Source organism: Elgaria multicarinata, chromosome 5 (assembly GCF_023053635.1).
Source record: "Elgaria multicarinata webbii isolate HBS135686 ecotype San Diego chromosome 5, rElgMul1.1.pri, whole genome shotgun sequence".
NCBI lineage: Eukaryota > Metazoa > Chordata > Lepidosauria > Squamata > Anguidae > Elgaria > Elgaria multicarinata.
The window spans coordinates 99,849,137-99,869,369 of NC_086175.1; the positions used below are offsets into that span (position 1 = coordinate 99,849,137).

The window sequence follows — 20,233 nt, forward strand, 5'->3', positions numbered from 1 at the left end:
AAGTGCTCTCACATGCTGAGATACAGTTAGATGGCCTTTTCAGTACTAGTCCCCCACCCAGTTACGAAATATACTCTCCAGAGAGGCTCATCTGACATGTATTTTATCTTTTTGGTACCAGGCAGAGACCTTTTTATTCTCTCAGAACTGTTAATGCTATGTATATTTCTGTTCTATCTGTGTTTTCTATCTGTGTTTAAGTAGTTTTATCCTTGTGAGGTTTTAAAACTTTCTTGCTGTGATGCCTGTTATTTTAACCTCTGGTACTTTTAATCACTTGTCTTATTTGATGCTTTCGATTTATAATAAAATCAAAATAATATTTTATAATTCAATGAAATTTGATTTTATGCATAATAAAAACACAAAAGCCATATAGATCGATAGATCTCACTCCAAGAGCATCTTAAAAATAAAATTAAACAAGAGGCATTAAAACAAACTAGGTTTCCTCCATTATTAAACAGCTAAATACAGCTGAAGGAGGAAAACTGGTTTGCTAAGTAGTAATTCACCATGTATATTCTATTAAATGTATATGCTTCCTTTACATGTTCAAGGAATAAAAGTAACACCTAATATTTCATCTAGCAATTCGATAATTGTGCATGTCAAATTGTGCAAGACTTTGTGTATTCTTCTGTTATAACCTATTCAGTCATTTACTTGCTCAAGTGAGGGCTAAAACTGTGTAGGGCGGCACTCATGCAAGCCCCGCCCTCAACATCCTGTGTGCACTGTCTATAGGTTTGCTTTGGTTGACAGCTGTAAAGACAACAAAATTCAGTGCATTTTAAAGTGCTACAGAAACTTTTACACCCTCAGAAATGACACAGTCAGGTGAAACATGTTTTATCCAAATGACTCTTGCTCAAATAGTACTGGATTTATTTACAATGGCAGTTTATAAACAGTTGCACAAACATCTTTACATTAACTTTATGGGGGGAAATCTCATTGGTGAAGTAGGCACAGGTTGAAGGCCCTTCAGGAGATTTTATTTTGTTGTTAAAGAGGGGCAGGACTGCAGCTCTGAGGCAGAACTATAATACAGGAGCATTGGCAAAAGTGCTGTTCATGCAATGCATTTCAAATACTTATTTTAGTGTGTTTGTTTCAATATTTTTAAATGGGAGTTAGTTTCAGGATTAAGGTGCCTTAACTTGATTCATACTAAGAACATAACTTAAAAGAGCTGATTTTGTTTTTATAAAGGTCAGCTGAATGTATTTTCAGATGGTACAGTAATAGTACCATTAAGGACCTGCAAAAGTAGTGTTGTTGTTTTTACCCAACACATTAAGATCCACTGAACCATTATTCCCAAACCTTACAGGCTTTCATGTCATCATGCACACAACTTGTTACAAGATCTGTAGTGCATTCAAGTCCCTCTTAAACATTTTGTCAATATGTGAAATCTATCGATTTCTAGCGAAATCTTTGAATACTCAAGCACTGAAGACATTATTTTTAAAAAATACAACTGACATGTCTCAAAGGAAAACAAAAGATGCATCATACATAAAATGATCGCAAATATGTAGCGCTCTGATCACTTGCATGAAGAATAGCTTTAGCCTGTGCCAGACAGCTTCTGAAAAGGTATCCTAAAGACTATGTTTGCCTCCCATCATTGTGGCCAACTTCTATTTTCCATCACATGAAACATGAACTGTAATTTCAATGTACATTCTAACGCTGACCTCAAGGGAAACCTTAGCTTTCATAATAGCCCAATCACTGACCTGTGAGTGTAAACATTTCATTGCTGTATAGTTTAATATTTTAACTTTAGTAATTTTCTTTTTTAACTTGATAGTACACAGAAGACTTTAAAAACCACTTACACAGAACAGCGTGTATTCCCCTCCCCCAGCAATTTTTTTTGGTTGGGTTCCAATTTTTTAAAAAACAGGGGAAACGCTCTAATTCCTGCCCTACGTATTGTGTCACTCCTTGATATTAGTCACAGAAGATCAAACCAAATACTCAGTGCTTGAGGCTTTTAAAAATATTCAGAAGTACAAGTTCCAAATATTTCCCAATCTCTAGAAGTGTTGTGAGTCTTCAATACAACTCCTCAAATAGGTCTGTGTAATTGAGTCCTCTTCTTAAGAAGGTCAGCTCCTCTAAAGCTACTTTAAAAATAACTGACCTTTATAATAAACAACTTTTGCAAAATCCAAGAGAGTTAAAGAAAAATACTTAAAAATCTCTTCAAAATGTATAATTTACCCCTATCTTAAACCTGCTACGCAAGCACTCCCATCAGTAAACTGAAAAGTCCTCTTAGGTTAGTATTCAGCTGGAACACAGTTGTTTTAGGTCCACGTACAGTATCTTCATTGTCATTTTCTTTTGAAGTCTCCACTGAAAAAGTCTTTTCTTATTAACTTTCCAGCGCATCCAGAACTTTCATAATCTGTTGCTTGATGGCTTTGGTGGCTTCGCCTGCATTTGGAATCAAGTACCTTAGGAAATGGAAATCAAAAGACCATTTGTTGACATACTGAATCACTTGATCAAAGAATACAAAACAATTAGCATAAAATAAAAGGATTAAAATATCATTTCATGGGCGTCAAGATAGCAGAACTCTGCCAGGGCAAGAGGACTAGTGCCTTCTCTCCTCCCCTCTCGAGCTCTCTGTGCTGCCTGAAAATCTGTTTTGGAAGGTTTTCCATCCCTCAGGAGCAGGTTTTGAGGCTGGGGTGTGTATGGCTGCTCTGGGGAGGGGGAATTACTCTCCTCTTGGTTCCGCTGACAGAACTAAATATCCAATGTGATATATGCCATCTTCTGTCAGCAGTGCCCTTCTGCATTCTACAGAGGGCAAACAAGCCAGTCTCCACAGAAAATAAGAAATGGACACAAATGTGACATCTGAAATGGCAATATCTGGAAACCAACGGGAGAGACACTTCACTCTCCCCGCTCACTCCATCACAGATCTTAAAGTGGCCATTGGAGCAAAGGAACTTCAAAGGGAGATAAGAGCGAGAGAATTTATCAACAGGTTTAATTCTATCACCAGAGGCTTGAATCAGGATAACAGATTTTTATCACACTGCATGTGTGGCTTACCTACTGCCAAGATGTTTGTTATCTGCAACAGCTGTACTGTAAAGGACCACTGCTGATAATGTGATTGTCACCATCAGTACTTCATGCATTGAATTTCCTTCTGGCCTCACTATTTACAATTCCCCCCCACCCCCCATATATACTGTATAAAAAAACCCCCAAAAGTCTCTATGATACTCCATGCATCTGATAATGTAGACTGAAGTCCATGAAAGTTTATGCCAAAATAAATTTAGTTAACATTTAAGGTTCCACAAGACTGTTATTTTGTGAGTTTGCCCTCTAGCACCACATCCTTTATACATTTGGAAAAATGAAGTAGTTTGGGGCTTTGGTGAGAAGAAGTGCTGAAACAGAATCTCACAGAACTCCAGCACTCAGGCTACTACATAATGATGACCACCAAGTTGCTTAAAACGTCTATAGAGTAATAGTTTGTAGACTGCAATCTAACACACTTGAGAGACATGGGGAGGTATTTTAAGTCAGAGAAGGCAAAAGAGCCTTTCAAAGGACAGTATGGGGCATGGTATGCTAAATGCGGCCCAATACTTGTTACAATTCCCCTAAACACTGTAGCTGATCCTAGACAAAATGCAGTGAAAAAAGAGTCACATATAGACGAATCCCAATTAAGCCACAATCTTACCTTTCAATTGCCAAAATCTCTATGCCTGAAGTGGTGCTATTTCCGTACTTAAAGGTTATTAATTCAGGATGTTTTTTCTTTGATGTGATTTTAACAACAGAGTTTAACGCCTGGCGAGACTGTATGTAAGCGAATCCCTTCCGAGAAACAATCTCTCTCAAACAGTACATATGTGTAGCAGTTACTAGAAGATGACTTCAAGAAAAGTAAAAAGAAAAATTAATCAGAAAAGAGCTGTATTTTTAATAAGAAATACAGCAATGGGGGAAATAAGCCACAGGGACTCCCCTGCTGATCTTAGTACCAACAATTTCCTGAAGTATATGCCTTAAAAGACTTTGTAATCACTTGCATAGACTTTTTCATAACTCAAATTTTGTTGTTCCTGCAACAGAACATGGCAGCTCTTTAGCTGGGTGACAGTAGACCTTTTCCTCAAGTTGGACTCTTGTTTTTCCAGAAATTCAAATACAAGATGTCTCTTGGGGTGCAGTCCCACAACAATGGTCTCTCCTGTGAAGTGACTTTTTGCAGTCACTTTGCAATGAAAAATCTGTGAGGCACTTATTAAATTAAACACAGTCAAGTGCCAGTCTAGTAGAGTCATGGAGAATTTAATGTTTAGGAATGGATATGATCCCAATCCTAAACATATTTATTCTGAATTAAGTCCACTGAAATCAGTGGGGTTTACTTCCTAGTAAATATGGCTAGGGACGTAGGAAGCAGCCTTCTATTGAGTCAGACCATTGATCCATCTAGCCCAGTACTATTGACACTGACTGGCAGCCAAGGACTCCCCAGGCTTTCAGTCAGGAATCCTTCTTGGAGATGCCGGAGATTGAACCAGCAACCTTCTACATGCAAAGCAAGCACTCTACCACTGAGCCATGGCCCCTCCATGGCAAGGAGCATAGAGCCTGTGCACTGGAATCATTCATAGGACGGGCATCGTACAAAACTGTGCCATAAAACGAATGGAAAAACTTATCTCGCCGTGGGAAAAAACAACGGTGTGAAACCACAAATACTCTGCCATCCAAAATGCAACGGTCTATACCAACATAACCAACTTTATTCATAAATTCATGTACTTTTAATCTTTATATATGTTTACAGTGAATATAATTATCAAGGCAGTATTACCTAGGAAACCTGTGCCCAGTTTCTTTCACCTCAGTACAGGGGAAATGATATTTTATGTCTGGCTTATTTATCCAAGTCTGGATGTTGACAATCTCTTTTCGATCATCATCCGACATTGAGGTGTTATCGATTTCATCTGTTTAAAAAAGAAGAGTGATGTTATAGGGACAAAACAGGGTAAAACTTTTAAAATGCTGACACATAATCTGAAAACTTGTTTTCACATTCTTATCGGCTGAAGCACTGGCTGGAGTTCTAGCCAGCATTCAGCCAGGGATGCTGCCACGGAGTGTGGCCCCACCCAGTGATGTCATCTGTCCCCCCCAACCCAAAAACAGTTTCCCACCCTAGTTATAAGCACTTGCATTAAAAATATCTATCAAGATATATATTTAGAAATCTGCTTGACTAGTTGGGGGTACCTTTTTCATTGATTATTTCCTTTTAATCAATGAATGTAGCCTATTTATCAAAGCTTGCAGCACTACTTGGAAGAAGAAATTTAATTATACTAATTTTGACATTAAGTAATTACGCACAATTCTTAAGCAGAGTTTTACAGTGGCAGGCATTTCACAATTAAAACCTCAGCAGTATTGGCACAACAGGGCATTAAGTGCAAAGCATGCTCATTCTTCTGTAATGCCATGACACTTGATGTGTATGTAGTAGCAGAAGAATACTGGAATTACTATGCTCCCCAAATAAGCCATTTCCTTATCCAATTTTTCCATCCTATTTTCATGCCCTACTTGTCCTACATAACATTTTGCAATCTAATCAATGCAACTGAGAGTTCCGACACCAGTGCAGTTCAATCCTAAAAGCAACCCTAAATATAGCGTTGGGAGGCTAATCAGCTGACATTCTTCAGTGATTTCAGATCACATGCTTGGTTCTGCGAACAAAATGTTCCAACTGCCGGCCTCACAAATTCACCATCGCAATCGACAAAGATGGATTTTTCCTCATTCACAAAAGCCAGCCCCTTTTTAAGACTCTGAGAAGCCCAACGGCTGAATGTTCATCTGATACCCTTTCTTTTCTCACTGCACCCTGTGTTACCACCTTGTTCTAATGACAGGTGCACTTAACTTGATAGTAAGATCGCGGCGTTAAGTTCAGGGAATAATCAGAATATCTCTTTGGTAGTTTAACTCATAATTTAGCTACAAATTAAGACAATTAATTTGTAGCGACTAGATTTCAGACCAGACACATCCCCTACTGTACCAGTATCATATTCTTCTTCATCTCCAATGCTGAAAACTGGTTTCACACCACGGTAAGGTTTTCCCACTCTGTCACTGCTGCTGACATGTCTGTTGGCAGGGGAAGATCATAAAGAGAGGGAGAAGAAAAAACAAATCCTATATGTTTTTAAACAGAAAATTATCATAGCATATTTTCCATAGCAGCATGCAAAGAGGCCAAAACATAAACCTGTGTGTGCAGCCAACGAATTCCAGATGAAGAAAGCCGGCCATGAGAAAGCAGAGAGTGGCGAAGTAAGCCACAATGAATTAGTGAAAGCAGGTAAAAAGGTCACCTAATGGGCTGAATTGTATTACATTTGTGGAGTTCACCTTGAGAAACAGTTGCAAGTGCATTTTAAGTTACGCTTGGTCAGAGAACACAACTTTCTCTTAACAAGTCAAGGCACCTATGTGGGAAGTCAATGGCTGCGTTCGGACAACACATTGGTGTGAACTCCACCCCACGGACTGAGTGGGGTGGACTTATAGCATGTTGCTTTAAAGCATCATGGTAAAAGTTGTCTGTGGGGTGGAGTTCACCCGCTACATGGGGTAATCTTCTCCTCCCCCCCCACTCTAAGCCCTCCCCACTGAATGGTAGTACTGATTGCTGGATGGGGGTGTGGCCATTCCATGGGAATTGGGGGGGGGGGAGAGAGCCGAAAAACGTGACGTGCCTGTTACCCTAGCAACAAGCATCACCACGGTTCCCTAGAAAATGGATCCATCCACTGAAGGAAGAAGGGGACGGCCTTGGCGGATGGATCCATTTTGCAGTGAGGCGTGCTGCTTTTTGCTAGGGCAACAATCGTGTCGTGTTTTTCACTGATGCAGCCATAGGAAGAAAGGGGCAGTGGGTGGATTGGTCCTTGGAGGAAAAGCGATCTATCTGACACTTCCTCCTTTCAACGCGGCTACAGCAATCTGCAGCGGGTTAGACTCAGTAAGGATGCGCCGCTGCAGGTTGCTGTAGCCGTGCTGAAAGGAGGAAGGATATCTCTCATGGTTTGACGATACACATCAAGCTGCAGGAGACAATCTTTGCCCCCTGCCCTGCAAAGCATTTGGAGATCAGCGTGAGGGGATGGAACGAACTCGAGCTCTCCCCTGAGGGCATCAGGTAAGCTCTTTCCATCCCCTCAAGCCGATCTCTACATGGATCGGGGTGTGTGTGTGTGTGTGTGAAGGGATGTGGATGTCCCTGGGAAGCACATGGGGCTCTGCAATTGCAGCGCCCCACCCAGGGACAGCTCAATCAGGGCTCCCCAAGTGCATCCCGGCACAGAATCCTTTCCCATGCCGATAGAGTCCCGCTGGGCAAGAGTGGCCAGGGTTTCTGCCACTCGTGCCTGGTGACTCTGTAGGCATGGGAAAAACCCCACGGCGCCCGCCACACGACATGCAACACAATGGTTATGCAGGAACTCTCCTCTGCACAGATTGGATATTCTGCGTGGATTGTCTTCTAAAAAAACTCCACCGTTGCGTGAAGTTTTCCTGCCAGATCACACGTTTCTTAATGGTGATGTAAAAATTCCACCGTGGAGTTCTAAAACCACTGTTGACTAACATGTCGTCCGAAATGAGTGGATGTCTTTAAGGCTCTCTAAACATTATGGCAAGTTACCAGTCAAGCTGGTAATAAACAGCACATGTTTGGTAGGATAAAAAGTTGAAAATATTTAAAAGTTAGTTTGATCTCTGGAGAGCCCATCTCACCAAATAGCACAATAACTTCGACAGGTACAGTACAAATGACCTGGCCTCTTCTGAGAATTTTTCTTAATGCTTCTATCTTAAATCATTCTTTACTGAGTTAAGAAAAATGTAATTTGGCATAGATAACAAATGCTGCGTCAAATGTCTCCATAAATCATGGGAAGGAGCACAGGTTTCCAAGTTATTATGCTAGCTACAGTGGCTTAATGTGTTTCAAGTAAATCTTTCTACAGTTCTGTTTTTGAAAAAAAAGATCTGGATCTGCACACATCTCCATACTGTTACTGAAATGTCTATGGGAGGATGAGCTTCAATACTGTAATGGGGGAAGATGGGAGAATGATGTTTTTCCTCTGTCCCTGAGGGCAGATCTTAAGGCTTTTGTTTTCTAGGACTTAGGTCATTAAAGTAGATAGAACTTGGGGAAACTAATTGTTAAATGAGAAACAAACCTGCTATCCAAATAAAGCAAGATCAGGAGTGCATGTTAGTAACTTAAGACAATAACCATCGGTAACACTGACAATGTTCACATGAAATGAACAGCATGAGAGTTAGAAATGACGATCGTATACCTGACAACTAACCATCTCCAGAATGTCCACAAGATATGGTATCGAGTATGGTTTAAAAACAGCAGCCTTTGACCATAGTGTGTATTTGCTTGTAGTAGTCAGAAGTATTTGGAGACCTCCTCTATCCTAAGCTATTTAGTAAAATCTTCCTTAGTGCTCCTGCCACTACAGACACCCTCACAAGCCTAGTGTAGACAATGCTTAACTGTGGTGGGAGCTCTAGCGATGGTTTGTTGCTTTAACTCGGGCAAAAAAATGAGACTGTACAAGAATGATCATACTTGAGCTTGCTGAGCTAAGTCCAACCCCCAAAAGGTGTGCAAAGGGAAATGGATGTGTTGGCCAAAATGAGAGGCAAAGACCACAGTCTGATTGCTGCAAAACTTCACCATGGCTAATACATTCAATTTGTGTGTGTGTTATTAACGGGATGAAATGTTACAATGTTATGCCCACTGAGGCCAAAAATGTATTCACGCAGGAAATTGTTAATGCTGCAGCTAATCTCTCCTGCAGCATAAGTAAGCTTTGTATGATCTTGTCACATTTTTTTTTATTTGTGTTATTATAAGCCAAGCAAGACAACAGCCCCTGCTCAAATATGTGAAATGTCGTCATCTATGGCGCTGAAGAGGCAGGTAACTTATAAATGATAACTTAGAAGGGAACATTTTTATGTTGCAGGAGGAATGCGGCATTCATGGGGGAGCAGCGACTACACCGTCCCTGTAACATACGAACTGGCCCTAATCCTTGAAGTGTGAGATGATTCCTAGGGAGGACAGGCAATTTTCTGGACAATCCTGAAGATTCTCTCAATCCTTTCCACTCTGTGTTAACCCATCACCATTTCGCCCAATCAATGGGAAAAGCAAGATTTTGATCTATCCCTGCTGTTCATTATCAGGGTGGGCAATCAACAGGGTAAATAAATATCTTTCTCTCAGATTGTGTGTAGGTTAATCTGTTCCCATTCTCTCACCGGTCAAAGAGAGATCCCTTGGGAGATTTATCATAATCAAGTTTGATTATACCTGACATCTGTCTCCAGTGTTGGAGCTACTTTCTCTTTAACCTCTATGCCCTAGAAAACACAGATGTTTTAAATTTATAATTCTCAAAGAGAAGTTTCAACTACCTTGTAACAGAAAATAGGTAAAAGTGCTTCTAATTTCTTTCATATGAAGAAGCTTCTTAGGAAGGATACCTGATGCTTCTCATATTATACACGGGCCACATTTGGATGATACCTCAGTTTATTATGATATGCGCAAGCCTTTTCCCTGACATGCAGCCTTTCACTCCTCCCTTCACACAGTGATTAAAGCAAGAAGTTTCTAATTAAACATAACTTTCCATTCCACTTGAACCAGGAAACCAGGGTTGCCAGCTTGGAGCAAGCCATGATACTAAGCCAACATCAAACCAAGGTTTAATCATCTGGGTTTTTTTCCAAGGCTGCTAGCCCTAATTTCCCAGTTCAGACAAAACAAGAAACTATCACTGGATTCGGACGACACAGCTTGTTATGGGTTATTTAACACGTCATGAGCCACGGTGCCCGTGGGTACCAAACTGCTCAGAGGTTGTCATGTGAACCCAGTGAATGTGGGTTATGTGAGGATTAAATAAACCTTGTATAATGCATGGTGGGTTACTTAGGGTGACCATATGAAAAAGAGGACAGGGCTCCTGTATCTTTAACAGATGTATTGAAAAGGGAATTTCAGCAGGTGTCATTTGTACACATGGAGAACCTGGTGAAATTTCCTCTTCATCACAATGCTTAAAGCTGTAGGTGCCCTGCCCTCTTTTAAATCTGGTCACTCTAGTAAAGCTCCTGCAGCTTTAACTGTGGTGATGAAGAAAGAATTTCGCCAGGTTCTCCATATATACAAATGACACCTGCTGAAATTCTTTTCTATGCAATTGTTAAAGATTCAGGAGCCCTGTCCTCCTTTTCATATGGTCACCCTAGGGTTACTGTGTCATGCAAACAGTCCCTTTGATTAATTAGATTGCTATGGGTCAAGAAGGGAGAAACTGAGATGTGATCCTGCGAATGCAGCTATGCTGTTTAAAAGTTGGAAAGAGAATCAATCAGCATGGCCTATGACATGATAAAGAGGAAAGGTGTCCCAGAGCAAGCAGTGAGGTGGGGAAAATATGGAAAAGTGCCAATTAGAAATGAATATGAACAAGTACTGTGTATACAGCTTCTTTCTCTCTAGTTTCTAAGACAACACTTGAAATGGTTTGGTAGCTTGATGGGAAGCCTATTTTCTGAGAGAGATTGTCAGTGTAACCAATGCTCACGAACATTGTGATGTCATGCTAAAAAAAAGGCAAAGGCAGCTTTACTCAGATGGCTCTACACAATGGCTTACCGCAGCACACTTGCTCTCTCAGGCCAGGAAAGATTGAAAGGAATTCTACAGCAAATTGGGGCAGAGGACAGAACAAAATCATTAAAATATATAAGAAAGAATATATGAAGTAGTGAATCAAGCTGATTTTCACATTCCCAGGCAGGGGGCATAAGACAATTTGAATAGTTCCAATTAAGGAGCCTTTTTAAAAAGTGATCCTTCCATACAATAAATACTATTTTATGGCTTTTAAGAGCTATTATGCAGGAGCTGCTACTTTTCCACACAGGTAGTTATGTTCCAATTTTACTTAAATCATCTCAAAACTATTTTGCGGTGTGAGGGATAACAGATAACCTTCTCCTGAGTTCACAGAAAGAGCTTGTGGTTCATCTGATGGATAAAATTGAGAAGTTCAAATTATTTTACAAGTAGTTAAAGCCATTAAATGTGAGAGCCACTTTCACAATAGCAGAACATAATGATGGGAATTAAATGGGTTTTTTTGAGGCATCCAGGGTCCACACTCGGAGTTATGGGAGTGATTCAATAGTTTTTAAGAACAGCAAAACTGGGTTTGAACAACATGCTGCAGCTCATTGTGGGTTATCTAACCCATGACGAGTTGCGGTGTCTGCCAAATTGAATATGCAATCTTTCTTGGCAAGTGTGAGATATGCAGGGGTTGTTTAACCCTTACATAAGCCACACTTGCCAGGTTCACATGGCATGACAAACCCCAAGCGGGGGTTGCATGTTTAAAATCGTGGCCACACAAGCCTCATACATACTGCAGGTTCACCATGGGTTAAATAACCCATGGTGGGTTGTCATGTCAAGCGAACAGCCCTAAAAGCAAATTAGGGTGCTCTAAGATGGTGAATAATCAACTGCCAATGGTGGGGATAGACATTCTGAAGGACTAATATTTGTATGAATCATTTTATATTATTTCTAAGCAAGCACCTTAGAATTCATGTTTGTAAAATGCATTTGAAGTAAGGAGACATTGCAGTGCAATCCTATCAACATTTACTCAAAAGTAAGTCCCACAGAGATCAACTGGACAACTTGCAAGTAAACCTGAACAACTGTTGTCAAGAGTCACTGAAATATGTCAGATTAAAATAACTCACCTATCCACTGGAGTTGAAGTATTTTCAATAAAACTAATAACTTTTTCTTTCACATTCACAGATTTTGTCTTCAAAGCTTCGGTCATCTTGTTTACCAAGGACTTGACTCCCTTTCCATCATTTGAACCATTAGGAGAATCACCCTGCAAAAGCAATATCTCTGGTTATTCAGCCTAAAACAGTAACTGATCAGTAAATTTGTAATTTGTATAGAAGCTTATTGCCATGTTTGCCTCAGAGATGGAAACGCAAGTTAGGGAAAAGAGATATAGTCTAGGATAATAATTTTTGTGTGTGACTGTACAGGAAGTAGATTGAGATCACTATAGTTTGCTTTACATCTTATCCGTTACCAAGACAGTCAGAAGTGACTGTCATTGATCCAGAATTGTTGCAAGAGTGCTATGCAAAACATACTTTGTGAAAACAAAGGAGGGAACGAAGCGAAGAGGAACTTCTAGTAACGTTTTAAGCTAGGATGCTTGATGTACAAAACCCTGGAAGCAAATGGCTCAGAAGACATGCCATAGGGGGTGACTTTTGCATGAAAAATTACCATGCCTCTAAATAAAAAGATCAGAAACAGTCCATTCAAGAGCCACACAATTTGATTTCAGAAGTACACTCACATCAACTAAGGAGTTAATGCTACTTTTTGAGCCTGAAGTGCTGGCAATCCAATGGCCATATCCATTTTCTGGTCCTTCCACATTAATGTCTGCTAAGTGTTGTTGCAGTGCTGTGAGAAATGGCATTAAAATATTTTGTGTTAATACAACAATATTGCTTCCCTTTTATCTTTGTTATAAGGTATGCATGCTACTGCAGACTTATTTTAATGAAACTAAACCTCACACAGAAATAAACAAACAATAAATTAACTAATAGATGCATTATCAGAAATATTCTAATAATTGTCTCATGTCATAATATTTATTTATTTAGTTTATTCTCGTTTTAATTAATTCATTCAATAACAAGAGTTCTCTGGATGCTTTATATAAATGTAAAATAATCCAATGCAATGCAAAACAACAACAAACAGCACAGGAATATAATCCTAAAAGCTAGACTCTAAAATGCCTGAGAAAAAAGAAAGGACCTCACCTGTCACCAAAAATGTATCAGTGCGGACACCAGGCAACCCACCTTGGGCAAAATATCAACTTAAGTAGAAGCCACTGAGTCCAAATACAGTTTTGTCCACAAATTACAGGTCAAAACCTTTAGACGTTAATAATTTTTAGAGGAAGTCTTAACAATGCTACAATCCTTCCTAGATTTAAGAATGGTTAACTATTAGGTAATAGTGGAGTATTTCTGAATCTGGAGAGTATAAGAACAGGTCTGCATGTGCCTGTGCACATTAAAAGGTACAAGTATGAATTTGTAATACACCTAGAAACAGATTTCTGCAAGAATTGATTGTGACCTCACTAGCATTCCTAAAGAGCTAGAGAGGTTATAAATCCCTGAATACTGCAGCTCGAGATGTACTGGTTCAGGGCAAGGGGAGGATTAGACACTGTAGAAATAGTACAGAATAATTTAGAAACTAGGTGAATTTTCAGAGATTTGGGAGAGGGGAAAAGAGAGGATCAGGAGGTAACAACGACACATTCATACATTACATTTCTGTTCCAACAAACTAAGGGAAGTATCCAGTGCTGGCATTCTGCCAGTCCCAAACACATTACACTGATAGGAATGACTGCTAGGGCAACAGGAAATTAGTACTTGCTACCCCAACCCAGAAAAGCTAGTTGAAACTACTTCATTCATTCATTCATTATGGTCACAGACCAGCAAAGTTAATGCAAGGCATGTAAAAGATAATTAAAAAGTAACATTATAGCAAAATATCGTTTTGTAGAATTCCTTTTCTCATGAGAATAACAACATTTCCCCCAATTTGCATTGAGGTCATAAACGTAGCAACCCAAGCTGAAACTACTGGAATGGGACAGAGTTCTCGAGCACGCCAGCAGCATTGGTTACTGCCCTAAGGTGTGTTGGAGTACGAACAAGCACTCCCGTCTTCCTTCCTCTTGTGCATTGGTGCTTAAACCACAGAATCCAGGTTTGGATGTCATTGGGAACCTTTGGCTACAACTAACCAGGAAGCCTCCACTGCAGCTGAGCACCAAAGAGGCAGGAGGAAGAAGCTTGTGCCCATTCTTTTCTTTTCTTTTCTTTTTCCTAAAGCTTTTAAAACTTGATTTTGTTCTGACTTTATACTGTTAGTTTTACCCTACCCTGTGCCTGTTGCATTCTCTTCCCCTCCTTATTGTTTTATTATGATTTTATTAGAATGTAAGCCTATGCGGCAGGGTCTTGCTATTTACTGTTTTACTCTGTACAGCACCATGTACATTGATGGTGCTATATAAATCAATAATAATAATAATAATTCTGAGAAACCTTAATTTGTTGGATTGGGAACATTATGTCTGAAGAGGCACTAATAGGAAAATTGCTGCACCACAGACAGAATAGTCACTAGAGATGGAAGATAGATAGGGGAAGGAAGTACTGATAGTCTTTAAAGCCTCCACCATTTAGTAACTATGGCATACTGTAACCATGGTAAAGCTATCTAAGAACAAACACACAGTTAAGCAATCTGTGTACAAACATTGCATGAGAAAAGAGTAACAAAAAACTAGCCATCCAATTAATGGAATCCTAGGCAATACCAAGTTGAAGCTATCTAGTGAAAATGACATTTAAAATGACAAAAGAACTGCAGATCTTACCCATAAATCCACCTTTAGCAATGCTTACGTATTCTTTATTTTTCTGCAACAAGAAGATTGGATATAGTAACATTTTTGTTTTTTTACAAGGCAAGCAGAAATGTGAAATAGCTTCAGCGCACTTTGACTTGGATTTATCTGGCATTTCATCAGAACATGTCTATAAGATTTCTAGCGCTATAGTCGAAGTACCTAGATATATAGAAGCCCACATGTGAATATTCTCTCATGTAAAATTAAAGATAATGGCTTGGATCTGGTCTTGCTGTTCTTCCATTTGCAAATCTTGGATCCAGTGGAGGCAGAACGAGGGCAGGATATTATTTTGCAGGTTCACGTTTCCCCATGTGATTCCAAAGGATTTCCCAATTCTGTGGGGCAGTGTGTCGGGAAGAGGCACACAGAAAATCACCTCTCCACTTTCATCCACCAAAAACATCCCATGAGCACAGGCCTGGTCATGGAATCTCTGGATCAAGACATTGGGTTTATTTCTGAATAAAACTGAACATAAAGGGTTGTATCTAATGGTGGCTTTGCACTAGCAGTAAGCGCTTCCACTCATACAAGGCAGGTACCCAATTTTCATTGATCTCTCATCTTTTGCAGGCCTCCACACCATATCCCATATTGTTCTAGAGTGTTTCCCGATCCTCAAGGGATTTTGGGGGGGGGGGAGCATGGGGGTCTGAAATGGGAAGGGGGTGCCCTGTATTTTGCACAAACAGATGTACTTTCTAGCATTGGTGGCAGGCTCCTTCTCTCCTGCAAAGTGAATTACCATATTAGGACAACGACACAGGAGCCCCACTATGGAAGTGATTCAACATCAGGCAATAATAACAGCCCTGTTCAGACAACACGCTAAACCATGCTGCTTAACCACAAAATGGTTCCATTAACCATTTTGTGGTTAAGCAGCATGGTTTAGCGTGTTGTCTGAATGGGGCCTAAATTATATGAAATTACGTCATCCTTGTAAATGCTCTAAATACTCTTAAAATTCTGTATGCATCAATTTAAATAAGAGTTTTAAGATTGGGAATTACAAATAAAACTCTGGTTTGGAAAAAGTGGCAATGTAGAAAGTGGGCTACCATTACGGAGTAGAGATACGTGACCAACCAGATCAGCTAGAAGATGAGTATAAACACATTTCACCTCTTCATATAAAAGAATTTCAGGGAGTATAATCTTATTTTTCTTTTTTACTTAAAATTTTGAAAGATTACTATGTTTTAAATGGAACTAAATAGGCTTCAATAGGCATTACATAAAAGGATGAATAAAAAAGAAAATGAAAATACTCCAGCTTAATCAACCTGTGGACCAAGCTAAACTTTGATTTTAAAAGAAATTAGTATAAATAGGAGTGATAAGTTTAAAATGCAAGAACTCAGGAAAAATGTCTCACACTTAAATCTTTACATTATTTGGAACCAGTCCCTCCAATTTCGGTGGCACCCAATTCCAAGTAAGGATGACACAAATATCAGTAATTTTCAATTCTAGAGGCAAAATATACATATTTGCCATTTCAGTTGGTGTGTCCCAAATACAGCAAAATGTCTTTAAGGAGTTACTGTAGATCCACAAAAAACAATGCAATAACTTGTTGAGCAGCACGTTTCACAGTTAAGCTAGCTACACAGAAAAAGAACAGATATGCAATAAATCCAGGCTATTTGGGAATATCTCAGAAATATTTTTTAAAGATTTTGCATATCCCTTGCATCCAAGTATGCTTTGTATGAGAATGTTAGCCACTGTGCATTGGTGGAAGCCAAAACACGAAAACTAATTAATATGTTTAAATAGAATGTACCTGTAAGAAGTGTGCAAGCACCATGTTCATATACATATCCTCCTCTTCTCGCCCACTTCCCATGAAACAAAGGTGCTCTCCACCAGCTACTGAGCCAGATTCAATCGACTGTTTCTGTGCTTCTAACAAAGACTTTACAGACTGGGCAAATTCCGATGGATTCTGGAGCATCTATGGAACAAGACAAAGAGTAGCCTGTTTTGTTTTGTTTTACACATCTATTCAGTTGATTGAGGGGGAAATTTAAAAAAAATGCTCAAAAACATATTGATTAAATGTTAAGAGATAAAAAATGCACCCTGAACAACCAGATTTAAAGAGAGTGTTGAAGTTACTTCATAAGTATTTTTTTTTCTATACAGAGACTGGCTTATGTTTAGGATCCTGTAATTATGCAGGATCTCAAAAGTGATCAAAATGGACCTCAGAAACTGAAGGCAACAGTGTTTCACAGTAATGGCTCAAGGGCTAAAGGGTACAATCCTCTGCATGTTTTGACTGGAAGAAGTCCTACAACTTCCAGCATTCCCTAGCTACAAAAAAGCTGTAGGAATTTTTTCTGTCTAAAAGAATTGCGCCTTAAGTTAAACAAAATTAAGGGCAGATGAATTGGCTCAAATTTATTTTAATCCAAGACAAAACAAAGAGAAATAGAGGGATTAATTCTTCCTAGGACCGAATACTATGTCTTTTCTCTAGGAAAGGGCTTTTTAAAAAGGGACATTTCAATGGCCCCACTGGTATCAAACACTATGAAGGAGTGCAGTGGGATGCATATACAGTGGCCTTGAAGACATCACAGAGGAGCTCATGCCCCTATTTCGAGTTGCTCGTACGAATTCCACACCCACTCCCTGAATTCATTTTAGCGTGTTTAGTTCAATATAAAGGATGGATTATAGCCCATTTCAGGTATTGAGTTTGGATGTGTGAGACCACAAAGCGTGCAGGGGGTCAGGGGTGCATCTGCTGGCCTTGCCCAGTCCACTTCCAACCTTCATGAGCTCAGCACAAAGGTCTCAAGGGGGATGGTGTGTGTGTGTTCATTAAATCCGTTAGTATTTAAGGGGTAATTCAAATTCACCAACAAGAGGGGCTCAATACCTGTTTTATGATCTATACTATAAGCTAACTAAAATGTAGGTGGAGTTTTTTATGATTATTCTTTGAAACAAATGATATTTTAGGAAAATATTCAAGCAACACAAGGGGGAAGTCTAAATACTAGATGAATGGTTTACAAGAACACACACACACACACCACTTGAAAGAAATCCACTTCTAAAACATGGTGGTACAACCAAAAACCATAAAACCAAGTACTTGAAAACTCTTGGACCACACCCTTCCTTCTTTTTAAAATCTAAAGAAATGAAAATCCAAGCGTATTAATCACCTAGAAAACAAGCTTACCAAGTCCGAGTCTAAATGAAATGCAGTCGATAAATGCCCAGCATTGTATTGTTCTGCAGGGCGACAATCCACCACAAAGAACCTTACTCCTTCCTGAAAAAAGAATGTTTAACTCGGGTCAGTTTCAAAACTATTAACAGACACTTTCCCATTAAAGAGAGTTGTAAAAGGTTGTTGAGTTGATGAATCAAAGACAGATTTTTGTTGCTGTCACCACTATTATAATCAAAACATTCTAAAAAGGTATTCCATATGCCATTAGATGTATCTAGAGTATTTCTTTATTCACATGCCTTCAACATTTACTTCACACCCATTGTTAACTGCACAGAGAGCCAAACTGGTTTAACAGAGTGTCAGTTTAGGACCGAGGAAAACCTGCTCCAAATCCTAACTCAGCCATAAAGATCATTGCATGACCTTGAGCCAGTCGCTATCTCTTAGGCCCAACCTACCTCACAGGGTCATTGTGAGGATAAAAAGGAAGTGGGATGGGAGAAAACCATGGATGCAGTCTAGAGCTCCATGGAGGAAAGGTGGGATACAAATGAAATAAAGAAATATAAAAACAGACATCTTAGAAGAACAATAAATAGAAAAGGATACGACTGAAGTATAGAGAATTCAAAGCTGATAGGAAAACAGTAGAGAGTAGTCATTTATCCTTTCAAACAACACTAGTAGGTACCCAATGGAATTAAAAGGCTGCAAGTTTGAAACAGATTAAAAAAACAAGCTTATACACAAACAATCACTCTCTTGCGGCCATACTATTGCTGGATTGGAGGGCTGGAGAGCAAGATCACTGGCTGAGATCCAGCAATCTATTTGGGCTTATGCAAGCGGCTTCCTTTTCTCCGGGGGGATTTTTGACATTTTCCCCTCTGGAGATCAGACAGAAAATTTAAAACCGTGCCATAACACATCTAATACTGCTTTAGAAACTATCCTCAGTTTCAAAAGCAGTTTGCAGTGTGGCATGAATTGCTGCTTTTTCGGAAACTTTGACCCCATTCAAACAACACGCTAAACCATGCTGCTTAACCACAAAATGGTTAACGGAATGCTTAACCATGGTTTATGGTGTCGTCTGACACATGTTTTCCCTAACTATTTGCCCCGTTATGCTAACTAAGGAAAACTTAACCACAAAAGGGTTAAAAGTATCATCTGCAAGCATTCCACATGTGGTTAGTATTAACCACAGCTGAACATGGTTAAGATAACCACAAAGCCCAGAGTGTGTCTCAACCAGGCCATAAATTAATGTCTTATTTGGCTTATGAAACCAGTCCCCCAATTCTTTGCAGCCTAACCAGTGACCTGAGAGACAGCACAAGTGGGGTTGTCTGGGCTCCTAGTATTTAGTACAATACATAAGTGACTTGCTTCATTTATCCCTGTTTTGGGAGAAACAATTCCAGACCTACTGACCCCTTGTTGTTGATTTGCTTGAAGAATCTCTGATACCGAAACTGCTAGACACAAAGCTTGGCTCAAGTCTGAATCATCATCTTTGAGGCCCAACAAGCTGCTGCCAAATAGGCTGTGGTTGTCCTGTGATCGTAAGAGGAAAACAATAGTTTATGATCAATAGGAAAGCTATGGGCAAAATAAAAACACAAACAGAGGCAGCAGCTGCAACTGACTTACCAAATCAATTGCTAAAAAGCACACAATTGCACAGAATATAAACAACCACCAGAGATGATAGGGTGAACTAACTAACACAATGTAATATATGTAAACACGACAATCACAAATCAGGAGTGAAAATACATATAAACAGAATACCAGTTGCACGTATTTGTAGCAAAGAAATGCTGATTTGAAACTGCAAATCAGTAAACTAAGTACAAAGTACTGATTGCACAGTACTTATAGAGTTGAGACATTTAACAACAGTTGAGTTTTTCAGACAGCTGCGATCGCTGTCTGAAGATGTTTGGAACCTCAGAATAGGCCCATGGGTTAAATAAGCCATGCTGAGCTGCAGCGTATTGTGCAAACCCAATCTGGTAGTTAGCTTAACTGTGGGTCGTTTAACTTATGATTAACCAAGTGTCTGTATTCAGACGTCTTGAAGCATCCTCCGATAAGGCCAAGGTTGCATATTCAAAAATGGTGGTAGCACGCTCTGGGTACAAGCTGTGGCAAATGTGGGTAAAATAATTCACGATTTGCTGCCATTACATGCAAAAAGCTTACTAATCTTCTGTAAATCACTTTGAAAGCCTTTCTATAACCAAAGAGCTGAGTAATTCTTTTAAAAATAAATTAAAAAATGACAATATACCATCCA

At 39.4% G+C, this 20,233-nt stretch overlaps 1 protein-coding gene across 2 annotated transcripts in view; it reads right to left on the minus strand.

Moving 5' to 3' along the window:
* Positions 1–871: 871 nt before the first annotated feature.
* TBC1D23 (TBC1 domain family member 23) overlaps positions 872–20,233 on the minus strand; it is a 43,538-nt gene continuing 24,176 nt past the window's right edge. The window contains exons 9-19 of one of the 2 annotated variants that reach the window (XM_063126882.1): positions 19,366–19,488; positions 17,932–18,024; positions 16,519–16,689; positions 14,694–14,736; positions 12,567–12,676; positions 11,938–12,080; positions 10,820–10,864; positions 6,116–6,204; positions 4,883–5,018; positions 3,737–3,931; positions 872–2,474 (exon numbers count right to left, since the gene is read on the minus strand). In XM_063126882.1, the coding sequence (XP_062982952.1) occupies positions 2,393–2,474; positions 3,737–3,931; positions 4,883–5,018; positions 6,116–6,204; positions 10,820–10,864; positions 11,938–12,080; positions 12,567–12,676; positions 14,694–14,736; positions 16,519–16,689; positions 17,932–18,024; positions 19,366–19,488 (1,230 nt within the window). In that variant the 3' untranslated portion in view covers positions 872–2,392. The remainder of the gene's footprint in view (positions 2,475–3,736; positions 3,932–4,882; positions 5,019–6,115; positions 6,205–10,819; positions 10,865–11,937; positions 12,081–12,566; positions 12,677–14,693; positions 14,737–16,518; positions 16,690–17,931; positions 18,025–19,365; positions 19,489–20,233) is intronic. The other variant, XM_063126883.1, reaches the window with a different exon arrangement.